Consider the following 24,538-nt stretch of genomic DNA (forward strand, 5'->3'; position numbering starts at 1 on the left):
TCCTGAACACCTCCAATGATGGTGACTCCACCACCTCCCCAGGCAGCCCATTCCAATGGGCAATCACTCTCTCTGTATAGAACTTTTTCCTAACATCCAACCTGAACTTCCCCTGGCGCAGCCTGAGACTGTGTCCTCTATGTATGTCCATCAATATATTGATGGCTTTGTATGATGGTATTCACATGTGGAAAAATAGGACTTCCAAGACTGCTGAGAGATCATGGTTCTTATGAGCACCTGTGGAGATGTCTCCTGTGCCTTGTTGCTCTCTCCTCTGACAATCCAGCAGAAGTAACTGTACCAGCAGGATACATTCAATGATACATTATGTTGGATCATGGTGATACCAGCAGCTATGCTTACATGGCATCTAATACTCATTAATTTAAAAATACTTTGATATAATAGATTCATAGATTCATAGAATGGTTTGGTTTGGAAGGGTCTCTAGTCCCAATCTTCCTATCATTGGCAGGGACACCTTCCCCTGGACCAGATTGCTTTAAGGCCTTATCTAACCTGGCCTTGAACACCAGGGGGGACATCCATTACCTCTCTGGGCAGCCTGTTTCAGAGTCTCATCACCTTTACTGTAATGAATTCCTTCCTAATATCTAGGCTAAATAGGTGGCTGGAGGATTCATCCCAGAAGTATTAGCACAGAGGAGCAACACTCTTGAACTTCTGGGACTGGCAAATCAATGCTGTGCATTTTTAATTTTGCCTTTAATGTCCCCTTTTTCTGTGACTAATCAGTGTTCCAATGAGACACTGTTGTTTTTTCTTTTGTTTTTGTTTTCCAGGTGTAAGCATGAGATTAAATAGCATTGAGGCCTTCTAGCATTTCTGATAAACAGTGCAGTTAGTTTCATATGTGCTATGTCTGTCTTGCAAATTCTGTTTTTGATCTGAAAAGCTTCATGTCCCTTCTCAGACCAAAGTGTACTCTCAATCTTGTAAAAAAACAAACCAACCAAACAAATCCACCAAAAAAGAGAGAAAAAAACCCCAGGCAAATGAAAAACAACCCACCCAACAAACACCAACAAAAACTTCTCACAGACCAACAAAAAAACCCCACCCACAACAAGAAACACCCCACAAAACCAACAAGGATGATTACATTTTGCTCCCTGTGAAAGGAAACAGATTTCTTTCCTAAATTAATGTGGTGCTGATTTGCTCTCATATAATTCAATCTCCTGGATGATGAAAGCCTAAATTTTCCCCATGGCTGCTAATTGCTGAGTAAACTTTTTTTTTGGTGAAGTCATTTATGCTACTATTTTCCCAAGTTCTGTAGATGTCAGATTGCTTTCAGGTTTATTCAGTAACCTGTGTGAAATTGTTAATTTATATTTATTGGTTCAGATGTGTTCCTCCTGATGATTTTCTGTACAAGTCAGGATTTAGCCCTGTGTTTATATTGTAAATCCTTCCTGAGAAACACCCAGCTGTGCAGTCACCCATAAGTTTCTGAAAACACTTACATGTAACTTTGTGTTTGTACATGTTCACCCTTTTTCACTATTAATGGAAGCATAATTTTTTCTATTCTTTTCTCTTTAAATGTATAAAAAAAAATGTTTAGATGTGTCGCTTGCTGAGGCATGTTTCTGGAACTGAGCCCCTTGAGATTACTTGTATACACGCAGAAGATACCTTTCAGGTCACTGGCCCACAGGTATGCTTAGCTTTCATCTGGCCACTTCTGTTGAACATAAATCAACAAAAATTACTTGTGTGAATTTTTTTTTGAGACCTAATGTTGAACTGTTAAAGGAATTATAAGAAAGAGTTATGCCTTAATATCCGGCAGTAGCTAAAAGAGTTCTCGAGGAAAGTCATCAAGGCTGCAAATGTCAGATGAATACACTACAAAGAGATAATAGTTGCAGTTTAATGTAGTATTTTGCTGTGAAGGCATTTGTGAACTCATGAGCAACACTATGTACTAGGAGTTCCAATAGCAAATACTTTGTTCTCTGTCCAGATCATTTCTGCTGCAGAAACACTGGCATTACATCCATCTAGCAAGATTGCAAAAGAAAATCTTGAGGTGTTCTGTGAGGCCTGGGAGTCTCAACTGAGTGACATGTCTATGTTGTTGAGAGAAATCAATGATGTGTTTGAAGGAAGAAGAGGTAAGAATAACATGTAGAAATAGAAAAATGTAGTTTTCAAAACATGTAGTCTAAGAATTTTCAGTGTGATCTAGGAAGTACTGCTTCTTAAGAGCCCAATAAGCAGTCCCACATCCCTTATGGCAATGTGGAGTCTAAGTGTTGATACACAAATAGTGGTTTTGTCTAATTGTCAAATGAAGGTGTTTACTCTATTCCTTTCAAAGAAGAAGGGCCAAAAATTTGGCCTGGTTTCTATAAATTTAGCTATTTTTACCTCTCTGCAGTGTGATTGATCAGTTCCAGCAAAACTAAACGGAACTAAGGAGACAAAAGTATTTGACACAGCTCTTTGCCAGCAATGTCAAAATATAAGGGGTGGGTATAGGGCTCTCATCCTATCTTCTGGTTTGTCTAGGATATACCAGTTCATGAGAATCACGATACAACTTGAATTATGTGATAGGCTTCATTCATTTCCTCTATTTCCAGGAAAAATGTTTATACACACACACATATATATATACACACACACTATACTGTCAGCTTGCTTTGTGTTCACTTCATAATGTAGTGAATGTAGCTGTTTGATTTTTAAACTGCTGTCCTTTCTCCTGGATGGAATCTCTGATGACTCTGCACAATCTTGGGATATTTTCTTTGGTTGGTAAGTGTATTGGTATTTGTACAACATGTAGAAGCAAACCTTGGAATCTCGAGAACATTCTGTGTTTACTTTTAGTGTAGGGTAATTTACCTTTAAAATGGAAATCACGTTGGTTTTAATTTTTATCTAGCATAATTTCTTTTTTTTCAGATTAGGTCTTTAGTGTAGCCTCTCATACTTCCTGCAGCTACGTGTTTGTTTCATTCTTTAAGGTGTAATTGCATACAGCTAGAATGTAATACATAATAATACTGAATGTCTTGTATTTTTAAGAAAATCACTCAGGTTTAAAAGTTTGGATTTAGTTCAATACAGGGACTTCATTTTTCTGTATCTTAAGTACAGGAAAAAAAAAATCCTTATTCAGGTCAGATGACACTTTATCAATGACATAATACTTCATCTTACTATTAATGTAAGGCCTACTTTCATTTTTAGAGTTCTTGTCGGTTTAACTTTCTGTATTTGCTCAGGTTTTCGTGTAAGGAGTTCTTTTCTGCCAGATTTCTTGTGAGGACAGGAAATCACCACCAGAGGACTTAAACTGTTGCCACTGGTTGCTAGATGAATGTGTGTCTGAGCCTGAAGACCTGTAAAAGAAAAGCATATTGAAATTATGAGTGAGTTCACAATAACTGTGTGTAGCACAGGTTATTAAGAACTTGAGGCATTTGAGAGATACACAACTGGTATCTTACTCGTTCTTCCACCTTGATCTGGAATGCTGTATAAAGATGTGTAGCAATCACAGATCCTGTTTATGGGCCTGTTAGCTTTACGTATTTTGGTGTTGTGGTTTGTTTTCTTGGGGTCTTTCGTGTTTGTTTGTTTGGGGAGCCAAGAACCGTACTGGCATTCTTTAAACATAGCATTACATTTTAAATAAGGCAACTTAAAATATGATATTGCTGGAATGTGTTACAATAAATTTGGGATTCACATGCATGGTTCATCATGCGGTGTCATAATCTTTTTTCACATTGATACAATGCTCTAGCAGGGTTAAATAATAACCATTTCATGTATTTTTATATATGTGTGCATGTGTGTTTACATATAGATATAGATATTGCTGTATTTCAAAATTATAGGATGAGAATCACACAGCCACAACAAAGCATATTCTTGGCTCTCCAAACAAATAGTTCTCCAAGTGTTGTGGTGGATTCCCAGCCTCTCCTATACTCAGTAACTTTCTCTTCTCTTGCAGTGGACAGCAGATAACAGATTTTTTTCCAAGAGATACTTTCCAGTTTCTTTAAAGCATCATTTCTCAAGGCAACCCAGTGTCATTGCTTGAAGGAGAGAGAATGGGTAGCCTGAGCATGTTGGAGGCTGTAGTGTGTGTGGGCCTGGGTGCAGTGAAGACTTTCTTCTGCTGTTTGGCATGGCTGGATGTGTCTCTTCTTGTTAGCGTCTCTCATTTCCTCAGTCTTTCTTTCAGCATAAAGTGTTCTGCTACCACCACTGGTAAGATAGTAAGTGCAGCTTGTACTCTCTTTATGGCCTTGAGTGCATTAGGTCTTGCGTTTCCAAAACAATGCTTAAGAAATCATGTTTTCATTTCCCTTCTCTCATGGCCAGCCTGGTAAGGGAATTCTCCTGAATGAAAATTGTTTCATGCTAACTGTCAGTTACCTCCTTAGAAATAATTTGGTCTTCTATATACACTCTTCTACACGTAGAAAAGTTTTTCTCTGTGTTGTTAGCTAATCTTTGGTTGGTTGTTTTCTCTGTTAGATTTCAAGAACGCTTCTTGTCACAAAACAAACCAACAAAAAACCCAACCAAACAAACAAAAAGAGGAAAAAAAATCTCACCCAAATATCCTCACCCTTTTTGCTTCCAGAAAATAGCCTAAAGTTACTCTTGCTACTTTCAGCACTTTTTTTTTTCCCTCCCAGACAACAACATGACTGGTGACCCAATAAATAAATTGAAATATTTCTTTGCTATGAAATTAGGAGAGTGGCATTCACAAAACTCTTGCCTCCAGACACAATGAAGTTACACAATCTTTGATAAGATTTCATTCTTGTAACTCACACTTGTTTTGAGGTTGGTAAAAGTGTCTTTATTTTACAGACTGAAATGTCTCAAGTGCTTTATTTCTAGTAGAATTGTGATTGTGTGTAACAGAAGAAAGAATTGCAGTAAGAAGGTATATATATTTTTTTCCTCCTCAGTTTAAAAACTTGTATTTTTGTACTACCAATTTAAATGTATGGCTTTGTAAGAACGTTCAGAATACAGCTTTAAAGGCAAAAATTGAGTGGTGACTAAATGTGCTGGACACATCAAATAAAAAGAAGCATTTTTTTCTGAGTACATCAGATTCACATCGTTTATTTCTTTATTTTTATGAGCAATTGCATCATTCCTTATCCAGTGCTTTGTTCCTGTGAACAAATCCAGTATTTCTCATACTGAGGTTCAAAACTCATATGGATGGGGAGCCAGATTTAACTTGGAAATGAAGCAATATGCTATTCAATTTGAATGCAATTGCACCAAGTCCTGCCCAGATGGAAATGGGCTTGCCTTGAGGAGACCAATGCACAAACACAGAGTGAGAGGGGAAGGCTGGTGAGCACACTGCAACTCAATAACTCTCAGGTGCATTTTGAAAATGGCAGTGTTATGCAGAACTGTACAGTGAGGTGGAGTTGGCCTTCTTGTGCTTGATCCTAAAGCACTCTTTGATCCTGTGGTGCAGAAGCCCATTCCACAGTGTTGGTGTTTTAGATGTTGCATGGCTGGTCTGTGCTGAGGAGAGTACTGGGCTCCTCTGGAGGCTGGTTCTGTCAACTGGAGATCTGCTTCAGCCCATGGAGGAATTGGTTTGTTCCCAGAATTACCATTTTAGGTTAAATACTTAACTTTGTGGCTCTTGTCTCTCAAATTACCTAATGAAAGTATTTCTCATTGGCCCAGTCTGTTGGGTGTCAGTCAATTTCTTTTTTTTTCACCCTCTAATTTTCTGGTTTCAACTTAGCAAATAAGAACATCAGTAATCCCCTTGTAACTTGATCAGAAGTGAGAGAATGAGTTATGAAGAGAACAGTATCACAGTATCATTAAGGTTGGACGAGACCTCAAAGATCATCGAGTCCAACCTGTCACCACAGACCTCATGACTAGACCATGGCATCAAGTGCCACTTCCTTTTCTGTCCTCTTTTCTTCAGCTCACTTGATTTGAGAGGAGTTCAGTGACCATGAAGATTTAGGAAGGGCCACAGTTGATGAATAGAGAATTTCAGAATTTAGAGATCTAGAAAGAAGGGTGAAGCAGGGATGCTGCCATCTTACCATCAGACAAGAGGTAACATCCAAAGCAGGATTTAGAAATTGATACAGACAAATTTTGGCAGGAAAAACATGACTGGAACTACCCGCAAAGCAGAAAATTGAAAGACAAAGAGGAGGAAATAATAAAAGTTAATTTTAAATTAAAAAAAAAAATTCAAAAAAGAAAGAAAGAAAGAAAAAGAAAAATTTTAAAACTAAATTCAAAATGGAAAAGCATCTTAGAGAAAACATACTAGGAAAAACAAAGGTAGACTCAAATAAATAGAAGGAAACCATATCATAGAGAGAAGTAATTTGCTTTTATAGCAAAGAACTGACTTACAAACTAAGGAATTTAAATACCTGAAAAAAACCCCCTATGTATATTCTGTTGATGGAATCAAATCTTAATTCTATGGTTATACTAATGTAATTAAGTATTTTCTGACGAAGCAGGATTATCTCTGGCCTGAGCTGATCTGTGCTTTTGAAAGGTGTGGTATCAGTGGGTCCAATGAGGTGAAGGGGTTTGTGTGTGTTTTGTAGAGGTTTTGTGGTCTTCTCAAATGTTCCAAGAAATAAATAGTAAGGTATAGACTACGGAGATCGGAGTCAACACACATGACCAATATGATCGAGTATTGTTCCTTTATTGTTCCACTATTGTAGGACTATAGTGCGAGCATAGTGAGTATAGCACAGTAGTGTAAAGCAAAGAAGATGGGAAAGGAAAGGAAAAGTGCGTATCAGGGGAACTTCTACAACTTATATAAACTCAGAGAGCCTCCTTGGCATGGCTTCATTGGTTCCCACAAGTGACCACACATCGCACTATTATAGATTATTGGTCCAACTACTAATGACACACGAGGTTGTCGATGCAGGTGCATGTCCTGTTGTCCCAAGATAACTTTCTATGTTTATAGCTACCAGTGTCCTGTTTTAGTTACATGCTGCAGGCACAGCACTGTTTTGCTACACTGCTAGCTGGCTCTGCACTTATGCTGAGCATAACCTACCACCATGTCAGGCTCTAGGCCCACACTGTCAGATCGCTCACACTGCTCGTCGCTGGCATTGCCACAGTTAGATTCTTTGTCTTTCTGAATATGGTGAGCAACTAAACCTTGCTAAGCCAAATATTGGCAGTTGCTTGCAGATCAAAACTGATATTTTTTTTCTTTACTTTTTCCCCCTTATTTCTGTTTACCATCTCTTTACATGTGCTTTCCATAATCCTCAATTCCTACCTTGTGTGAGTGGTATGTCCTCTCTGTGTGCATTCATATTCCATTTGTTGTGTCAAAGCTTTCCACGTTGTTGGGGTGGTTTTTTACCATGGTACAACAAGTTTTACATAGCATCAATGAAATCTCTTACGCTGCAGCATGTTAAACATTTAAGTTAGTTTTTGTTCTTGGCACATCTTGCATGCTTTCTTACCTGCCCTTTAGCTGATGTCTTGGACACACAGGATACTGTAAATCAGTTCTTAGCATTTGTATCAGCCTTTAGTGAGAAATCTTGGCTTGGATGCATGCTTGGGAAATGAGTATCTGAATAACTCTGCATTCTGAAAAAAGAAATACAGGTAGCTTGTGCCCTGATAGCTCATTTAATCTTTTGCAAAACTAGGTAGGGGGAGGAAGAAATGTCTTAGAGAGGAAGAACTAAATTTTTCATACTTCTCAAGAGCTTTGAAGGACACTTGTCAGCTTATGGAAATGTGTTTTTTAGGAGTTGGTTGCCTAGACATGGAGCTTGTAGTCTTTCTGTGGGGTCAGGAGATAGAGCATGCTTTCAAAGCATCATGAATACACAAAAGAACAGTCTGCTGAGGAATAAGCTTTGTAGGAGCTGATACAAGAGGAGGAGATAGTAATTATGGGAGGTCTGTTCTTTGTCTGTTGAGATGCATTGTATCTGTGCAAACCTGGTACCAATATCCATTATAGTAGCCCTTTATTTCTTCACGTGGAATCTAGCTCTTAAGTTTTTAATTTGTTTTCTTTTATTTAACAAACTTTCCTCTCCTGAATCTATGGTAATAAATTTAATTCTTTACAGATAATTAAGTTTTCCAGTAACTGGAGCTCTAATACCAGGCTGTCAGCCCAGGCAGTGTTTGCTCTTGCTGATAATCTCTTCTTACCCACTTTTTGGTAGATTAGGATATGGGTTTTGGAGTTTTTTTTCCCCTCTTTTGTTTTGCTCAGATTTGGAATATCTGAGGCTCCTGGAAGTATGAGAAATAATTCAATAAGTGTGTGCAATGCTATAGAACTTTTTCCTTATAAAATGCAGTGCACATGGGATAAGTATAGTACAGTGCAACATGTAGTGTTTGCCTTAGAAAAACTTTAGCCTAGATATTTCTCAGTAGTGCCATTGCCTAGTCCACCCAACCCATGCCAAGAAAGGCCTTACTTGGAACTAACACTTTATGTTCTGCAGTTCACAACAAAATGAGTGCATGTATCCATAGCTACTTAGTCAGTGGAGAGAGATTATTCATTTACTGGTGGATTACATGCAGGGATTAGAAGTTTTACTGAGGACAATTGTTCAGAGGAGCTTTCTTAACTGCCAGTTGGTGAGAGCTAAAATTGAAGAGTAGAGAGTTCTTGGCTTGTCCCTCCGGAAGTACAAGACAGGGAATCCTCTGCAATATTCAAAGAGGAGGAATTACAGGTAAGTGATTTGGATTTCTAGTGCTGCATCTTAAAGAAGGATGAAGTAAGGCATGTGACTGAGTCTATTAAAATCTGCATACAAATGTTGGTGTAAATGTGTGTGTTCTTCATAGGAGAGAAGCGTGTGTACCTATCGCTGCCCAGACCAGGGGTAAGTTGGTTTGGGGATTGTTTGGTTTACTTTATATCTGCTAGTAACTAACTGACTTCTTTCCATGTCACATCGTGATGAGGACATAGCAATATTTTGGTAACATGCATCCTGAATGGATGGCTGACTAGTGGTAAACTATCAGACTTCATCAATGTACTAAATCAGTAACAAACATACTGAAAACTGGGGTAACCAGTTACATAACATGCTCTAATTGCTTTGTGCATGAACTTTTAATTCCTGGCAGTAAACAGGACATTTTCTATCATGCCTTTGACTATCACACTGTACAATGAAAGATGCATTGTTACTAGTAAACCAGTAGGAATATGCTGCAAAATACTGACAATAAGTCTTGGCAATCTGTTGGGGGATTTTAACATTATTGCCTGAGTTGACCTATTTGGAATAAAATGAACATGCTTATGCCTTTTGTAGGCTCTTCAAAAGAGGATTTTCTTTGGTTGTAAATGTTTTTAATGGAGGGGAAAAAACCTACACTAAATGTCCAGGTTTAGTTGTGAGGTAGTTGATGACCCGAGCTGATTATATATTGCACTGTTTCTGAGAGCATCTGTGCATTAAGAAACCTCCTAAACCTTGTTAGTATCATGTCAGTAATCAGTTGTTTGATTCACTTAGTACATACTGAATTTTCTCACAGTAGGGAAAAGGGTGAGAATGATCTCAGAAGGTACAGTACCCTCTAGATTATTTCTTTCTGTCTCCTTGCTTTCTTTCCTTAACCTGTAGTGCTGAAGAAATAGAGGGTGAAATGATCCCCTGTCTCTGCCTCCTGCTGTACAGTTGTGTGACTTCAAACACAGTATGCTACTTCTGACCCTTAATAAAAAGATCATGCATTATAAATCCAATCTGCAGATTTGAGTATAATATGTTAGGCTGGGTGAGCATGGGTGGATTTCATGGTTATGGAACTAAGTGTTGAGGCAGAAGAATAGATTGGTTTAGTAACTTTTGATAGAGATTTTATCCCTCATCGGTTTGACTAAGCTACACGGCTGCTGGACTCAGCTGAAACTTCAGACGTTTGAAGTCGAATTTCCACTGAGTGCTTCATGTGCCTTTTAAAAAAAAAGCTTTCAACAAAATCTTTGTTCCTAGGATTTAAACAGTTTTGCTTTATTGCTTGAAATGCTGCCACTTCTTTTCATTTTGCAAGATGCATAGATTTGGGGCAGTTACAATTAATATACAGTTTAAAAGTAGACAGGAAATGTAGATTATGTCCATAAGACAACAGAGTTTCTTCACAGAGTCATTTCATTGCCTAATTGATGCAACTAACCTTTGGAACTGCCTCTCTGACTCTCGGAACAGCCTCTTCTCTCCCTAGTGCCCACGCTGTCCTGCACAGAAGCCACACTGTTCTGTCGATCTAATTGGATTACATGTTGTGTGACATCTGTTTAATTGTGACTGTGCTGGTAATGAGTGGCATCCTAGACCATGCCATATTCGAAGACAGAGCAGTTATGATGATCCATGTGTGCACTTAGAGCACAAATACATTTTTCTTTAAAGTACCAAGTGTCAAATCATGTTTTAAAAGGAGCATAACTGCATATTTGATTTTTACCAGTTCTCCTGTTCCAGTAGTGTGAATTGAATATTAGAATGGAGAAAACTACAAATCTGACAATGATTTCGAGGTTTATTTAGTTACTTGAGGATGACAGAGAAACTTAACCTCTGCTAGAGTGCTGGTTTTCTTGAATACCCTTCGTTCAGCAGCTTAAATATTTTCCATACATTGTAGCCCAAAGTTTGTCTTCACATACACATCCAATTTGGCTTTGTGTTCCTTTCTTGTTTTTCAACTGTGCCTTAAACCCAGGGCCAGTTTGGATACGGCCTTGAGCAGCTGAGTCTAGTAGAGAGCCATCCCTGCCCATGGCAGGGAGGTTGGAGTAGATGATTTCTGAGGTCCCTTCCAACCTAAAGCATTCTCTGATTTCTCAAATTGCATCTCTAATACACAATGTGGTCAAATTTAAATGATAATTAGGAGTATCAGTTGTTACAGTCCTTGCTAAATCTTTCAATCTGAGATCAGCATTTCTAATACATAGGCAGGATTACAGTGTCTGATCTGGGGAGGTGTTCATATGAATCAGAGTATTTTAAAACTTTGGGATGAAAAAGAGATAAATAGCATGGAAGCTCAACTGAATAGTAAATTGCAGTAGGAACTGAAGTAGTAGTACTTGTTATTATTTTATTTTGTTTCCCCTCAAACTGTTGGAAGTGAGGGAGTCTGCACCTGCAGCTTGTTTCCAGTGCTGTTCACAATGAATAGTGCTTTTCCCACCCCCACCAAAAGCATTACTGAGGGTAACTTGTCCAAGTACTTCCAGTAATGACTAGCAGCTCTTTTCAGCTTCTCAGGCAAGGATCTCAGTCCTGCACTCCTATCATCCAGCATCCTTTAAGGGCTCACACCTCTCCAAGGTATAATGCCATCTTTGTACTTTCCATTCCTCTGCACTCCATAGCAGTTTCTAAATGTGGGAATGTGGACTGTTGACTCCCCTGTCACCTTTTGCTGTCTTTGCACAGCGACAGCACCAGCAAACAAAGTTAAAGCCCGGTTCTGCTGCTCTACGTGCAGACTGATTTGAAACAGATTGTGTGTTACAGCGTGTATGTGTTATGCAGTGGGTGAGCTCTGCTTTACCAGTTAGTCCACTCACATCAGGACCACTAATTACTGTTTAATCTGAGCCAACATTTGACTTGGTGCCAGACTGGCATTGCAGATAATTTGTGACTTAAACAAAAGAAAGAAATTCAGCTAATTCAACAATGTGACACAGACTAATGAGCTACATCATCACACTAACATTGACGTGGGTTGTACCCTAGCTCTGCCGGTTACTAGCTAAGTTAACTTTCAAGACCTTGTTGCACCAATGTCATCTTTGAGGAAACAAAATCAGTGCAGTACTACTTGATTAAAACTGGTTATTTAATCCTAAGTGTTACTGAGGATGTAGAGTAAGGGAAAGAGGTGGTACTGCATGAGGTGGAACTTGAGAACTGTGAAAGAGGTCTTTTCCTTGAAGCTTTAGGCACAGATGCTGTTTGCACATGCCATTTCAGGAGGATAGCCAGATCAGAACAGCTTCTACTGAGAAGTTTGTCTGAGCCAGTGAAATTCTCCTGGGAAGCCTGCCTCTTGAGTACAGAGCCACCTCTTATGAGTTGTTAGTAAAATGATGACTGATTCCTTTAACCTAAAAATACTGCTTTTTGTTTGAAACAGAAGCATAATGCAAATCTGAAAGCACTGAAGCCAGTCAAACTAGATACTGAGGTAAGAAGCCATCATTTTAGGATCAAAAATAAATTACAAAGTTTTTCACTGTCTGAAGAATGTGTTTTTGAGTGCCAAAAATATGGTTGCCACTTACAGGAACAGGCAAAAATTGCAAAGCTTGGATTAGAATTGCATCTGCTCACATCTGATGTGGATTCTGAGACAGAAAAGTGGGAGGATCAGGAGAATGAGATCGTGCAACATGGACAAGGCATGTCAAGTATGGCCTATTCCATGTATTTATTTACCAGGTAATTACACTGTATGCAGCATGTTTTGGTGAGAGGACAGCAGTAACTGTGTTTATAGAGCAAGGCAATTTAATTTTCAGAGTATAACAATTGGGATGCATTCATAAATTAGCTTTCATTTCTATCATTACACTTTATGAATTCTTGTAAACTTCTAAGCTGTTGAATATTGCAATAAAATCAGGGTGGGTTTTTTTTAAGTATTAAACATCTGTTTTGTTGCAGAACAGCTATCTAAAGTAATGCTTGGGTGCAGAAAATATTTTAAGAAGCACATTCATGTATACTTTCAAAATTAAGAGAATTAAAGCACAGGTATAGAACTGTAGATTAGTATTACTGATCTTTGGCACACTCTGTCCAGTTCTGGGCCCCACAGTTTAGGAAGGATGTTGACTTGCTGGAATGTGTCCAGAGAAGGGCAACAAAGCTGGGGAGGTTTGGAGCACAAGCCCTATGTGGAGAGGCTGAGGGAGCTGGGGTTGTTTAGCCTGGAGAAGAGGCTCAGGGGAGACCTTATTGCTCTCTACAGCTACCTGAAGGGAGGTTGTAGCCAGGTGGGGGGCTGGTCTGTTCTCCCAGGCAACTAGAACAAGAGGACAAAGACTCAAGCTGTGCCAGGAGAGGTTTAGGCTAGATGTTAGGAAGAAATTCTTCATAGAGAGAGTGATTGGCCATTGGAATGGGCTGCCCGGGGAAGTGGTGGAGTCACCATCACTGGAGGTGTTTAAGAAGAGACTGGATGGGGTGCTCAGTGCCATGGTTTAGTTGATTAGATAGTGTTGGATGATAGGCTGGACACAATGATCTCGAAGATCTCTTCCAATCTGGTTTATTCCATTCCATTCCATTGCATTCCATTCCATTGCATTCCATTCCATTCCATTCCATTCCATTCCATTCCATTCCATTCCATTCCATTCCATTCCACTGGAAGGTGTTCTTCTGAAACTGCCTGTGCATGCCAGCTTTCTTATTTGAAGGATTTATGGTGTGGTGTTGGTTTTGGGGTTTGGTTGTTGGTTTGTTGTTGATTTTTTTCTTCTCTTTTCAGCAAGAGTTGAGTTTGTTGTTTTTTACCTACTCATCCAGTAACACTGAGTATTCCAGACACGAATTTCTACCCTTGGTTGGTTGATGAGAACTGAACCATTGCTGATGTCCTAATAGTTTGTAGGCACTGAAGTGTTAATGTGGTATTTTGAAATGCAGTTTCTGCAGTAGGTTATTGTTGTGCATAGTATCTACTAAAAGAGTGATAGCTTGCAGTTCAGTGGTGTGAATGAGGGTGAGAGAAAATAAATTGTGCAAGTAGCAAACAAAATCATCTGCAGTCTATAAATGGTGTATTTTCTGCTTTCACAATTTCCCACAGGGGAGAAGGACTTCTGAAAACTACTCAAGATCTATTTCATCAAGCGGAGGTAATACATTTTTAACAAAATAGGAGCAAGGCACTCTGAGGGAAGAACGATTTGGATCTTAACTCCCTGATTCCTTACACATAAATACAGTGTACCCTGAATTAACTGGCAAATGCAGATTTTAAGAAGTCTAACTCTGGTGTATATATTTATGAAGGAGAACTTTTCAGTGTCCCAGGGGTAGCTTAGGACAGCATTCATTAAACTGAGACATTCCAGTTAGGAGTAGGAACAGGAAACTGATATTATGGCAAATATTCATGGAATACCAGGTTGGAAGGGACCTCAAGGATCATCTAGTCCAACTTTTCAGGGTAAGAATATCATTTAAATGGGATGGCTCAGCACCCTGTCAAGCTGGGCCTTGAAACTGTCTTAATGTAGGGGAATCCACCACCTCCCTTGGGAGTTTATAGTGCACTTGAGTGCATTAGTAGTAATCATTATGTCGCTTATCTCAGTCCCTGGTAGCATCAGGGAATATTCCATCCTAGTCTGAGCATCAGTATTTTCATGGGAAAGAAAGATATAAATCATGTGAATAACAAACCAAAGGCAAGGGTCCAAAACAAAGGAACATGCTGTAGCATTTCCAAGATCCATCTCACAGGAGACTGGTTACCTTTGTCAGGAGAATAAACAAACGTGGCAGGTGTCATCTACCCACAAAGCTCGTTAGCTGCTAGAGTGCAAAAAGTAATTGGAAGCAAGATTTCTTTAAACTTTATCTTGTACAATGGCAATTTGTAGTGTAGCTCGTAGTTACAGAAGTCACTGCAAACTACTGACACAACTGCCCCAAGTATTTCCTGCTACCTTTTTACTTCATAGCACACTAGTTATTAAGAGAACCAGCTAAAAAAGCCTCATCTTCATTGTGGTTCATTTTGTTACATGTTTTCTCCCCCCCTGCAGATTTTTGCTACAGAGGGCACAAAGCTTGCTTCAGCTCTTCATGCCTTTTCTGATCAGGTGATGTATAACCTCTAAAACAGCCATTCAGCTTATGGCACCAGTGTGACTGCTTAAAAGCTGGTTCTGCTGTCTTCTGTATTAACTTAATATAGGAGTCTTTAACACAAAGTGTTTTTTGTCTTCCTGAAACACATTTCAGGTACATGGTGATGACAAACCTTTGCTTCTGTTGGAGGCTGAAAAACTGATCTCAATGTGCAGGCAGCTCCAGATAACAGCTAAAGCTTCTGTTCAGGGTAAAAGTGCTACATTTACAAAGGTAAGGTAAAAATTAGATATATTCCTCAAAGCAAGACCTAACTTGTTTTGAAATGGAGTAACTTTTTGTTCTGTGTTAAATACAAAAGAGTTCGTAACAGCTGAACTTCTTGGATTGACAAAGGCTCATGAAAACTACTCTAAGTACAAGGTTCTGTGCTGTTGTGCAAGCTGCTTTTTCTGCTACGCAATATGCCATCGTTGCTCTTCCTTCTGTAGAAGAGGACTTTCCTGCAACTTGAATTACTATGTTGCATTCAACATGTTTTAAGAAGCTGATGTGAGCTTCTCAAGCTTCACAAGGAGTTCAGAAGGATTGTGTCCTTCTGTGAGGATACAGTCTCAAGCTGCGCCAGGGAAGGTTTAGGCTGGATGTTAGGAAGAAATTCTTCATAGAGAGCGTGATTACCCATTGGAATTGGCTGCCCGGGGAGGTGGTGGAGTCACCATCACTGGAAGTGTTTAGGAGGAGACTTGATGGGGTGCTTGTTGCTGTGGTTTAGTTGATTAGATAGTGTTGGATGATAGGTTGGACATGATGATCTCACAGGTCTCTTCCAAGCTGGTCTGGTCTGCTCTGGTCTGGTCTGCTCTGGTCTGGTCTATTCTATTCCATTCCATTCTATTCTATTCCATTCTATTCTATTCCATTCTATTCTATTCCATTCCATTCTATTCTATTCTATTCTATTCTATTCTATTCTATTCTATTCTATTCTATTCTATTCTATTCTATTCTATTCTATTCTATTCTATTCTATTCTATTCGAAGAACAGTAAGAACTGTTCCCCTTGCTGAAAATGTTTTGTTTATTGGGACATCCCTCACTGATAATCTGTAATCCAAGGCATTTACTGCACTCTCTTGTCCTAGGAAGGGATTTTCTTCAGTGTAGGTGCTGCATTTTCTAGTCTTTTGGGTTTTTTCAAACTCTTTTCTATTTTTCCCCTCTGCTGGAGAGGCTTCAGTGAAGTTTATCCTGACCTGACCCCCTCATTCATTCTGAGAGTTTGATAAAAGGCAAAATATGGTACACTGGCACCCAGAATACATGGAAGCCTGCCAGTGGATGGTTTGGATAGTGTTACTCTATAGGCTGATATGAATGGTTTCTTTTGAAGAGCCATGGATATTGAAGTTTTGTGTAAGTGGCCTTGTAACAGATAAATCATTGATATTAATATTTAATGAACACTTTCCCTACCCCTAACTTAACCAACTTTAGAGTCTAAGAATCAGTTAAGCAAGTAATGGGGATGTTTTCTTTCCTCCTCGTTACTGAAAGTTCTGAAATTGTCATTTGGGGTTTGTATTTCACTGTTAGTTGTCGTTAGATAAATGTTTTAACCACCCAGTGCAATGCTTCCAGGACAAGATGTAAGCAGGCGAAGACCTTCATTACATTATACAGCAAAGTTATCTAGTCTGTCAGAAGGCAGATGTGTCACATCTCAATTGGTCATTTTCTACTGGCATGCATGTAATTAAGGCATACAATAGGTCAAAATAACAAAATATTTCAACACATCCAACCAAATTCTGCCTAGTTTCTCTCCTTCAGTTACAAGGTGTTTATATTACCCTCAAGGACAAAACATAGCTTTCTCTAATTCAAACAAAGGCAAATCTTCCCTATAGCCTTCCAAAACTATCTGAAAACAACCTCCCCCCACAGTCAGTGAAGGACTTACAGAAATGTTTCCCATGACAATGATGTTCCTGGACTGCTCTTAAAATAATAAAGGTAGAAAGATGTTCATAGGCTTCTGCTTTTCTCAGCAGTAAAAAGCAGTGTACTGTTTTTCAAAGAATCTCTGTCCACACCTCCCTAAGCTTACCCACAGTATCACCCACTTAGATAAAGAGAGGTACTGGAATTCTATCATGTAAATGAGATTTTTTCAGCTGGATAATGCTGGGTGGAGTAATACTCTATAAAATAATCTTGTAATCTACTAGACATATCACAGAATCACACACAGAATGATAGAAACAATAAGGTTGGAAAAAGCCTCAAAGATCATCAAGTCCAACCTGTCACCCAACACTTCATGACTACTAAACCATGGCACCAAGTGCCACATCCAGTCCCCTCTTGAACACCTCCAGGGATGGTGACTCCACCACCTCTCTGGGCAGCACATTCCAATGACCAACTCTCTCTGTGAAGAACTTTCTCCTCACCTCAAGCCTAAACCTCCCCTGGCACAGCTCGAGACTGTATCCTCTTGTTCTGGTTCTGGTTGCCTGGGAGAAGAGACCAATCCCCTCCTGGCTACACCTCCCTTCAGGTAGTTGTAGAGAGCAATAAGGTCTCCCCTGAGTCTCCTCTTCTCCAGGCTAAACAATCCCAGCTCCCTCAGCCTCTCCTCATAGGGCTTGTGCTTGAGACCTCTCCCCAGCCTCATTGCCCTTTTCTGGACATGTTCAGGAGTCTCAGTGTCCTTAAATTGAGGGGCCCAGAACTGGGCACAGTACTGAAGGTGTGGCCTAGCCAATGCAGAGTACAGGGGCACAATGACTTCCCTGCTCCTGCTGGCCACACTATTTCTGATGCAAGCCAGGATATCATTGGCCTTCTTGGCTACCTGGGCACACTACTGGCTCATGTTCAGCCAGCTGTCAATCAGTACCCCCAAGTCCCTTTCTGTTTGGCTGCTCTCCAGCACAATATGGACTGTAATTAAGCATACCTCAGTAATAAAGGACTTAAGCGTTCAAAATATGAATGAAGATAATTGATATTTCCACCATTGTAGCCCTAGTTATTGTTGTGTTGTTATTGATGCTTAACTTAAATACACTCCAAACCCCAAAGACTCTGTTACTGGTTTCCCAGTAGGTAGAGTCTAGCCTAGACTGCCCAGAGTTTATTTTGATACTATTTGTATTTAAGTAAATACACAGCTGCCATAAAAGTTCCAATGTTGTTACCAAATGATCTGCAAACCTCAGTGGGAGTAGAGAACAGGCCTTTTTTTTTTTCCATTCCCTTTCAAGTATCCCTGAGCAGCAATATGATCAACATGAGCCAGACCATTTCTGTTCTCCTGGATGTCTGTTTCCAGTGAGCTATGGAAAAGGTGTTCCAATTTTACATCAGGGGCTGAAACTGGCTAGCACATCCAAGTCTCTTCAAACTAAACTGGGAGCACCTCAGGGAGAGTTTGGTTTGTTTTACACCCTCTAGCTAAACTAAATGGAAACTCCAGTCTGTGGGTTTACAGCGATATATCACTACATAGCTATAATATGCTATCAGATTGGTGTTTCTTGAGGGCCTGGACTTGTGACCTGTGCTGAGTGTTAAGACCTGAGGCATACACTGAAATGCTTTAAGATTTATCTGACTTTTAGTGTAACTCATATCAAGGTAAGGCTTACATGATACATGGCTTTCTAAAGCATGCTGACAGGACACAAAACAAAAGGAGAAACTTTAAGAATTGTGATGAATCATACTTAGATGGCAGAGCTCCTTTCCAAGACACTATTTAATATTAGGTTGATGTTAGTTCTATCTCCTGGGATGTGTGTGCAATTCCCTTTCAGTTTCTAGCTGAAGTCATGGTGTGACTTCATGGCTGAAGGGATGGTGTTGCTTTACATACTATGTAGAGAAATGCAAAAAAGGTAGGCAAAACATTTTGATTAGATGGGAAGTTTAGGCTTGAGGTGAGGAGAAAGTTCATCACAGAGAGAGTTGTTAGCCATTGGAATGGGCTGCCCAGGGAGGTGGTGGAGTCACCATCCCTGGAGGTGTTCAAGAGGGGATTGGACGTGGCACTTGGTGCCATGGTTTATCCATGAGGTCTGTGGTGACAGGTTGGACTCGATGATCTTTGAGGTCTCTTCCAACCTTGGTGGTTCTGTGATTAACACAAGACAAATGTTACCACTTCAAGCTTGAAATAGATTATAATTTCATGCATTAAGCTGCCTCATAAAAGTAATGGCTGGTCTTACTCTTAAATTGTCTTGGTTTAGGTTGATGCATGCATTCTGAAAACAAGGAATGTGATGACTCTGTTATGCCAACTTCTTCCACTTTGCTGCAAATTACTGAAGAAGGTAAGTACTTGGTTGATCTGCAGGTTTTTTAAATGGGGTTTGGGGTTTGGCTGGTTGGTTTGGTGTGGGTTTTGTTTGGTTTTAAGAAATGTCTTTTTAAAATATCTATGTATTTATTTATATACAGCATAAAGCAGGAAATGGCTGCATTAAACCTGCTCCACCATGGAGAGAAGACAAAATTCAAACTGGTGCAAATGCACATACTCCAGAACAGAGAGCTGAGGCGTTTGGCATCAAGTCTTTAGAAAATCATGTAACAAACATGACATTCTTAGAGAGCAAGTAATTCCAGCACTTAGAAATGCAGGAACTCCCATCTGAAGATAACACTTGCTGAATTTTCAGTATTGCTTTCATTTGTGGAAAGTCAAACCAGGTTAATTTGAATTAGAACTGTTGATCTTTGTCACATCTAATAGATGTCCCATTACTTACCAATTACACCACCAACTAGCACAATTGTTATGTAATTTTATAATGTGAATTTCTTTCCTACGCTCACTATTGATACCAGGTTTGTAATTAATGCTTACAAATGTCTTACCGGATGTTTCAACCCAAAAATGCTGCTAATAGACACTTTTATATAAAGGACCTTGTGCTGCAGGTGCTATATGTAACACTGCCATTGAACTTTTTAAGCTCATCTCTGACCTATTTCTTTCTATCTATTTGATAAATCAGAATCAGGAATATAGTCTGAGAGGCTGTGGCCTAAAGCACTGAAATGTTATCTTAGTTGTGAATTATACCTGCAATGAAGTAGCCTGAGGAAAAAACAAATCCCTTTTCCAGTAGCTGCACCACTGAATTTTAATCTTGTTGACATGATTCATATTTCCAGAAGTCTACTTCTTGGTGATTAGTAGTCTTTACTGAAACTCTTTTTTCTTCCACCATCTTTATTTGTAGATGGTTTCATCTTTTTTTATTACTAAATCCTACTGATCAGAACTGGAATTGCATGTAGAACCACTGAAGTCTTAGGTAGATTTCACATTACACCATCTAGAATTTAAGGAAATAGATCCTGGTTATGAAAAACTTGTGTACACAGGGCATTATGTGAGTTCAGGATGCCATGAAAATACAGCCTGGTGTGAAATACATATTGTCTGCTCTTTGTACATAGTCTTCTGTTGCATTTTTACTTTTAGTTCACCTTTCATCAAATTCCATATTATGTTAGTTTAGCTAAAACAAGTGAGAGCTACATCAGAGGATTTTCCTGTGTGCTTGCACCGAGCAGAAGCAAAAGTTGCCTGTGAACCATAAATACTCTCCAATAGACGACTCTGCTGATACTAAAACTTGTAGTGCTAGGATTCAGAGAAAAACAGAAAGCAAGTTTTAAGTTACAAACAGTTTGAACTGATTTATTCTTGCATGAATCGAGTGTTTCAGTTCCACTTTTAAAAGCAGGCACTAGGCCCCTCGAACCTGTTACAGCGTACAATCACAGTAGCTTATTTAGAATCAAAATACAGATGATAACTATGTAACAAATGTCACGAAGAAGAATTAAGACGCTTCAACAAAACTTCCTCATACTCCTTCTGTGTCAGAAGTCCCTGAGTTACACTCTTGCTTTCTTCAAATTTGGGTAGAACCACTGCGATGTATCCCTCGGTTGATGGCTAAGAAGCAAGACTGAAGTTAGCAGTGAAATAAAAGTTGGAAAATAAAAAGCAAGCAAGTGTCCTACCTTTTCTTGTAGAAGAGCAGGATTGCTAAGGATGTTCTCATTCACTTCTATCAGTCGCCCTCGTATGCAGCTGCAAGAGTGTTTAGATTCAGTGGAAGTGCTCAGAATGTCCAGGCACAAACCAAAAGGGAGAAATCTCACCTGTAAATGGTGTATTCCTCCCCATCTGAGGAAGATATCCTGCACAAAGGGGCAAGTTCTGTTAGAAACTGTGCTCCCTGCATTTGAAACACAAACAAACATATACTTGAATTACACAGGGTCTTTTAAAGCATTACCATCAGCAATGGAAGTTCATGAGCTTCTCAGAACAACGCGAAGGAAGCATGAACGTTACAGGCCATTGAGAGTTACGCCAGCTGTGCTGCCCTGCAGAAAGGAAGATGCCAACCTAGTATATGCACAGATTGAGCAGAAGCTTGTTAAGGGCTTTTAAATATAGTCATAACTAGGTTTCTTGTCAGACTTAGTGTGTCAGCAGATTAAAATCAGGGAAGGGAGGGGAAAAACACAGTACTGTTGTTTCTAGTACAGCCAGGTTAAGCCACACACATTTGAAAACCAACCATGAAACACCCTGAAGTAGCCCATCTGCTCTCTGGGCTTCCAAAATCATCAGCATTTTGGAAGCAGAATCCTGACTTTACAGAGATGTCTGAGTCCCTCTGTATGCTATAAAAACAATTACTAAAACCCATCTGTTAGCTCTGGTTTGAGCAACACTGGAAACCACTGGTGCTGTAGGAGCACTGTACAACTGGCTGGGACAGTTAGAAGGGCATCTCTTAAATGATAAATTCTTCCCCTATCAAAGAGCTGGTTTAAAATAAAATGCAAAGGTAATGTGGAAATTTTCTATCCCAGAAAGGCAGTGTGAAAGGCAAGAGTGACAACTAATGAAATGAAAAAGCCATACCCTTTTTGATTTCCCAGAGACTTTATTCTGGAGTCTGCTACAGTTGGCACTTATTTGATAATTAACGTTTTTAATTGTTTTTCCACTTTGAAGAAGAGGATGGGCTTCTGCCAAGGTGATGACACAGATTCTGCAAAAACAAGTGTAATTATTATGCTGTAGCTGTGAGAAGCCATCCTTGTAGGTGCTCTTAAGTTCTATACCAGTTGCTAGCAACTTCCAGCACTGTGAAAGCTGTTGTTACTTTCACAGCTTACAATTTGCCAACAGACGAAGCTATTCTGTTTAGGAAGAGTTTAAAATCTAGAGCAAGGACCAGAATTAACAAACAGAATGGTAACCGTAAGGAAAACCATAGCTCAGAACCAGATCTTTCCCTTAGGCTGCTGCATCCATCTCCCCGCACTGTCACATCTCTGCAACTCCATGCTGTGCAGCTCCCCACAAGAGGGAGCTGGACCCTGGCATGCCCCTGCGGCCCAAAGGCACCAGGAAAGCTGCCTGCTCCTGATGCTCAGACTCTTTCCAATCGGTTAGAGCTGAGACTTAGTAATTTTTTTTGTTTTGCTAGGAGTTTTACACTGCTTAGAAATACCAAACTGAGCCACAGCTCCATACATAGTAATAAAACTTAATACAGTGTTTGGCTAAGTTGCCAAGGGCTCTGAGAGCTCAGAATTTAAACCAGCAAAATTATCTTTACAGACAGCCGAGTAAATACTTCCTATTTTTACTTCCTTTCCCCCATATCAACAGGATTTAAATAGTTGTTGATACTGCACAACTAAGACTAGTAACTACACATTTAGTATTTAGCACAAATGCAAGCATGTCCTTTCTTGCCATTGCTGCCATTAACTGTTATCACAGGCACTTGGGGTTCTGTTTCTAGAGAACCAAAAAGTGAACTGCATGAAATGGTGACAGAGAAGCCCCAGCACTGAAGGTTGCAGTCAGTCACCTCCACCTCTTCCTGAACAACACCACATCAGCAACTGCCACTGCCAATTTTTATGTGGATTGTAGTTAAGTTCTGGCCTTCCCTTGGGGAATGGAACACCCCCAGAAGTGCTCACACTGCCACTAATCCACCCAGCAGTCTGAACAGGCTTTCCCAGGGCAGAAGCTGGGAAAGGGAAGGTACATATGTAGAGTCCCAAGCTGTTACAGGGCTAATTTATTCCAAACAGCTGAATAGCCAGCTACAGCAAAGCACAAATTATGTACATCTCCTATCTTGCAGCTGCTGCCTGTAGCACACAAATGTACCATTAAAAGAAATGCAGCTTTTTATAGAAAAAGCAGAATGTTTGTTCCAATGGAGCCAATTAGTTTCCTAGGAACTAAGTTAGGACTACTTCTAAACGTCATTATGGAAAAGCCTTTTGAAGTGTTGCTTCTCTGCTACTGGAGGTGTAAAGGGCCCTTTCAGTAGGGTAGGACTTAGGGACTCCTGGAACAAACCCAGAAATGGGTATATTCAGATTGGACGTCAGGAAGAAGTTCTTCCCCATGAGGGTGGTGAGACACTGGAACAGGTTCCCCACGGAGGTGGTAGAAGCCTCATCCCTTGAAGTTTTTAAGGGTATGCTGGATGTGGCTCTGAGCAATCTGATGCAGTGTGAGGTGTCCCTGTCCATGGCAGGGGGGTTGGAACTAGATGATCCTTGAGGTCCCTTCCAACCCTGACAATTCTATGATTCTATGACTCGGGGGCAGCCACAACAGGCACTTAAAGGGCCTTTTTAAAAACTGATGAGTGCTATGGAGGGGAAGAGCTCAAGCTCCACTGTTCTTAACGGGAGTAGCAGCAAAAGAAGGATACGGGAAGGCTCACACTTGTCATTCTCCCACCCTCTCATCTTCCAGCAAAATCCAGGTACTTTGTACCTGGCCTACTCACGGTGTTTCAGCAGGAATTGTGCCTGTTGGTTTAACATCCCAACTGCAAGCGAGCCCCAAAGCCAGCTGCTCCCCGCACAGTGCAGCGGATGGGAGACGCGGGGGGGCGGGAGGCTGCAGGGCCCAGCCCCGCGGGGCGCCGCCCGCATGGCTCCAACCTGGAGGCGGGGCGAAGGCCTCCCGAGTAAGTCAGGGGAGCAGCAGCGGCTTCTCCAGCAAGCCTGGGGCTTCCCCAGCACCGGAACTCCGCGGTTCTGGCTGCTTCCTGGCATCTCTCCTCGGGAGAGGACGGATCCCAAACCCCATGAGTCCCCGGGCCCGCCACTCGCCTGTTGGAGTGCTGCAGCACGCAGAAGTCCTCGCACGGCCGCCCCTTCACGTCTGTAACAAGGCACAAACACCAGTGACCGCCTGCTCGCCCCTGCCGCCCAGGCCCGCGCCCCCCCGCCCTCCGGCGGTACCTGGCTTGTACCAGCGTGTGAAGTAGCGCTCCGCGCCGCCCGCCGCCGCCATGCCGCCCGCCCCGCCTCGCCTCACCCCGGCGCGCCGCGATGACGGACCCCACGGCGCGGCCAGGGCCGGCCCCGTTCCCCGGCGCTGCCTCGCCGGCGCCAGCGCAAAAGCCTTTCCTCATCCTTCCACCGCCCTTTTAGTAACTGGGAGGAGAGATTTTTTTTGTTTTTTTTTAAACTTATCCTCTTTTTTCCTCCGAGAAGGTAAACGAAAGATGTAATCGGCTGTAAACACATCAGTAAAGAAAAT

General features: G+C 40.6%; 2 protein-coding genes across 3 annotated transcripts in view; one reads left to right on the forward strand and one right to left on the reverse strand.

Annotated features, from left to right (window-relative positions):
* Nucleotides 1–20,103, forward strand: part of CTNNAL1 (catenin alpha like 1) — a 60,794-nt gene extending 40,691 nt beyond the window's left edge. The window contains exons 10-19 of the mRNA XM_054164212.1: nucleotides 1,595–1,687; nucleotides 1,997–2,147; nucleotides 8,890–8,927; nucleotides 12,217–12,267; nucleotides 12,367–12,521; nucleotides 13,897–13,945; nucleotides 14,861–14,917; nucleotides 15,060–15,179; nucleotides 19,167–19,250; nucleotides 19,378–20,103. Coding sequence (XP_054020187.1) covers nucleotides 1,595–1,687; nucleotides 1,997–2,147; nucleotides 8,890–8,927; nucleotides 12,217–12,267; nucleotides 12,367–12,521; nucleotides 13,897–13,945; nucleotides 14,861–14,917; nucleotides 15,060–15,179; nucleotides 19,167–19,250; nucleotides 19,378–19,539 — 960 coding nt within the window. The 3' untranslated portion in view covers nucleotides 19,540–20,103. The remainder of the gene's footprint in view (nucleotides 1–1,594; nucleotides 1,688–1,996; nucleotides 2,148–8,889; nucleotides 8,928–12,216; nucleotides 12,268–12,366; nucleotides 12,522–13,896; nucleotides 13,946–14,860; nucleotides 14,918–15,059; nucleotides 15,180–19,166; nucleotides 19,251–19,377) is intronic.
* Nucleotides 20,104–20,554: 451 nt separating this feature from the next.
* Nucleotides 20,555–24,313, reverse strand: ABITRAM (actin binding transcription modulator). 2 transcript variants are annotated; one of them, XM_054164214.1, is made up of 6 exons: nucleotides 24,238–24,313; nucleotides 24,106–24,157; nucleotides 21,875–22,004; nucleotides 21,100–21,176; nucleotides 20,959–21,028; nucleotides 20,555–20,890 (listed from the first exon to the last, which is right to left on the reverse strand). In XM_054164214.1, the coding sequence occupies exons 1-6, from the start codon at nucleotides 24,287–24,289 to the stop codon at nucleotides 20,762–20,764; spliced, it is 510 nt and encodes a 169-aa protein (XP_054020189.1). In that variant the 5' UTR covers nucleotides 24,290–24,313; the 3' UTR covers nucleotides 20,555–20,761. The 2 variants fall into 2 exon arrangements, with proteins under 2 accessions (XP_054020189.1, XP_054020190.1); XM_054164215.1 differs by having other exon boundaries at nucleotides 20,766–20,903.
* Between the last annotated feature and the right edge of the window lie 225 nt (nucleotides 24,314–24,538).

This window comes from Dryobates pubescens, chromosome 9 (assembly GCF_014839835.1).
Source record: "Dryobates pubescens isolate bDryPub1 chromosome 9, bDryPub1.pri, whole genome shotgun sequence".
Classification (NCBI taxonomy): Eukaryota; Metazoa; Chordata; class Aves; order Piciformes; family Picidae; genus Dryobates; species Dryobates pubescens.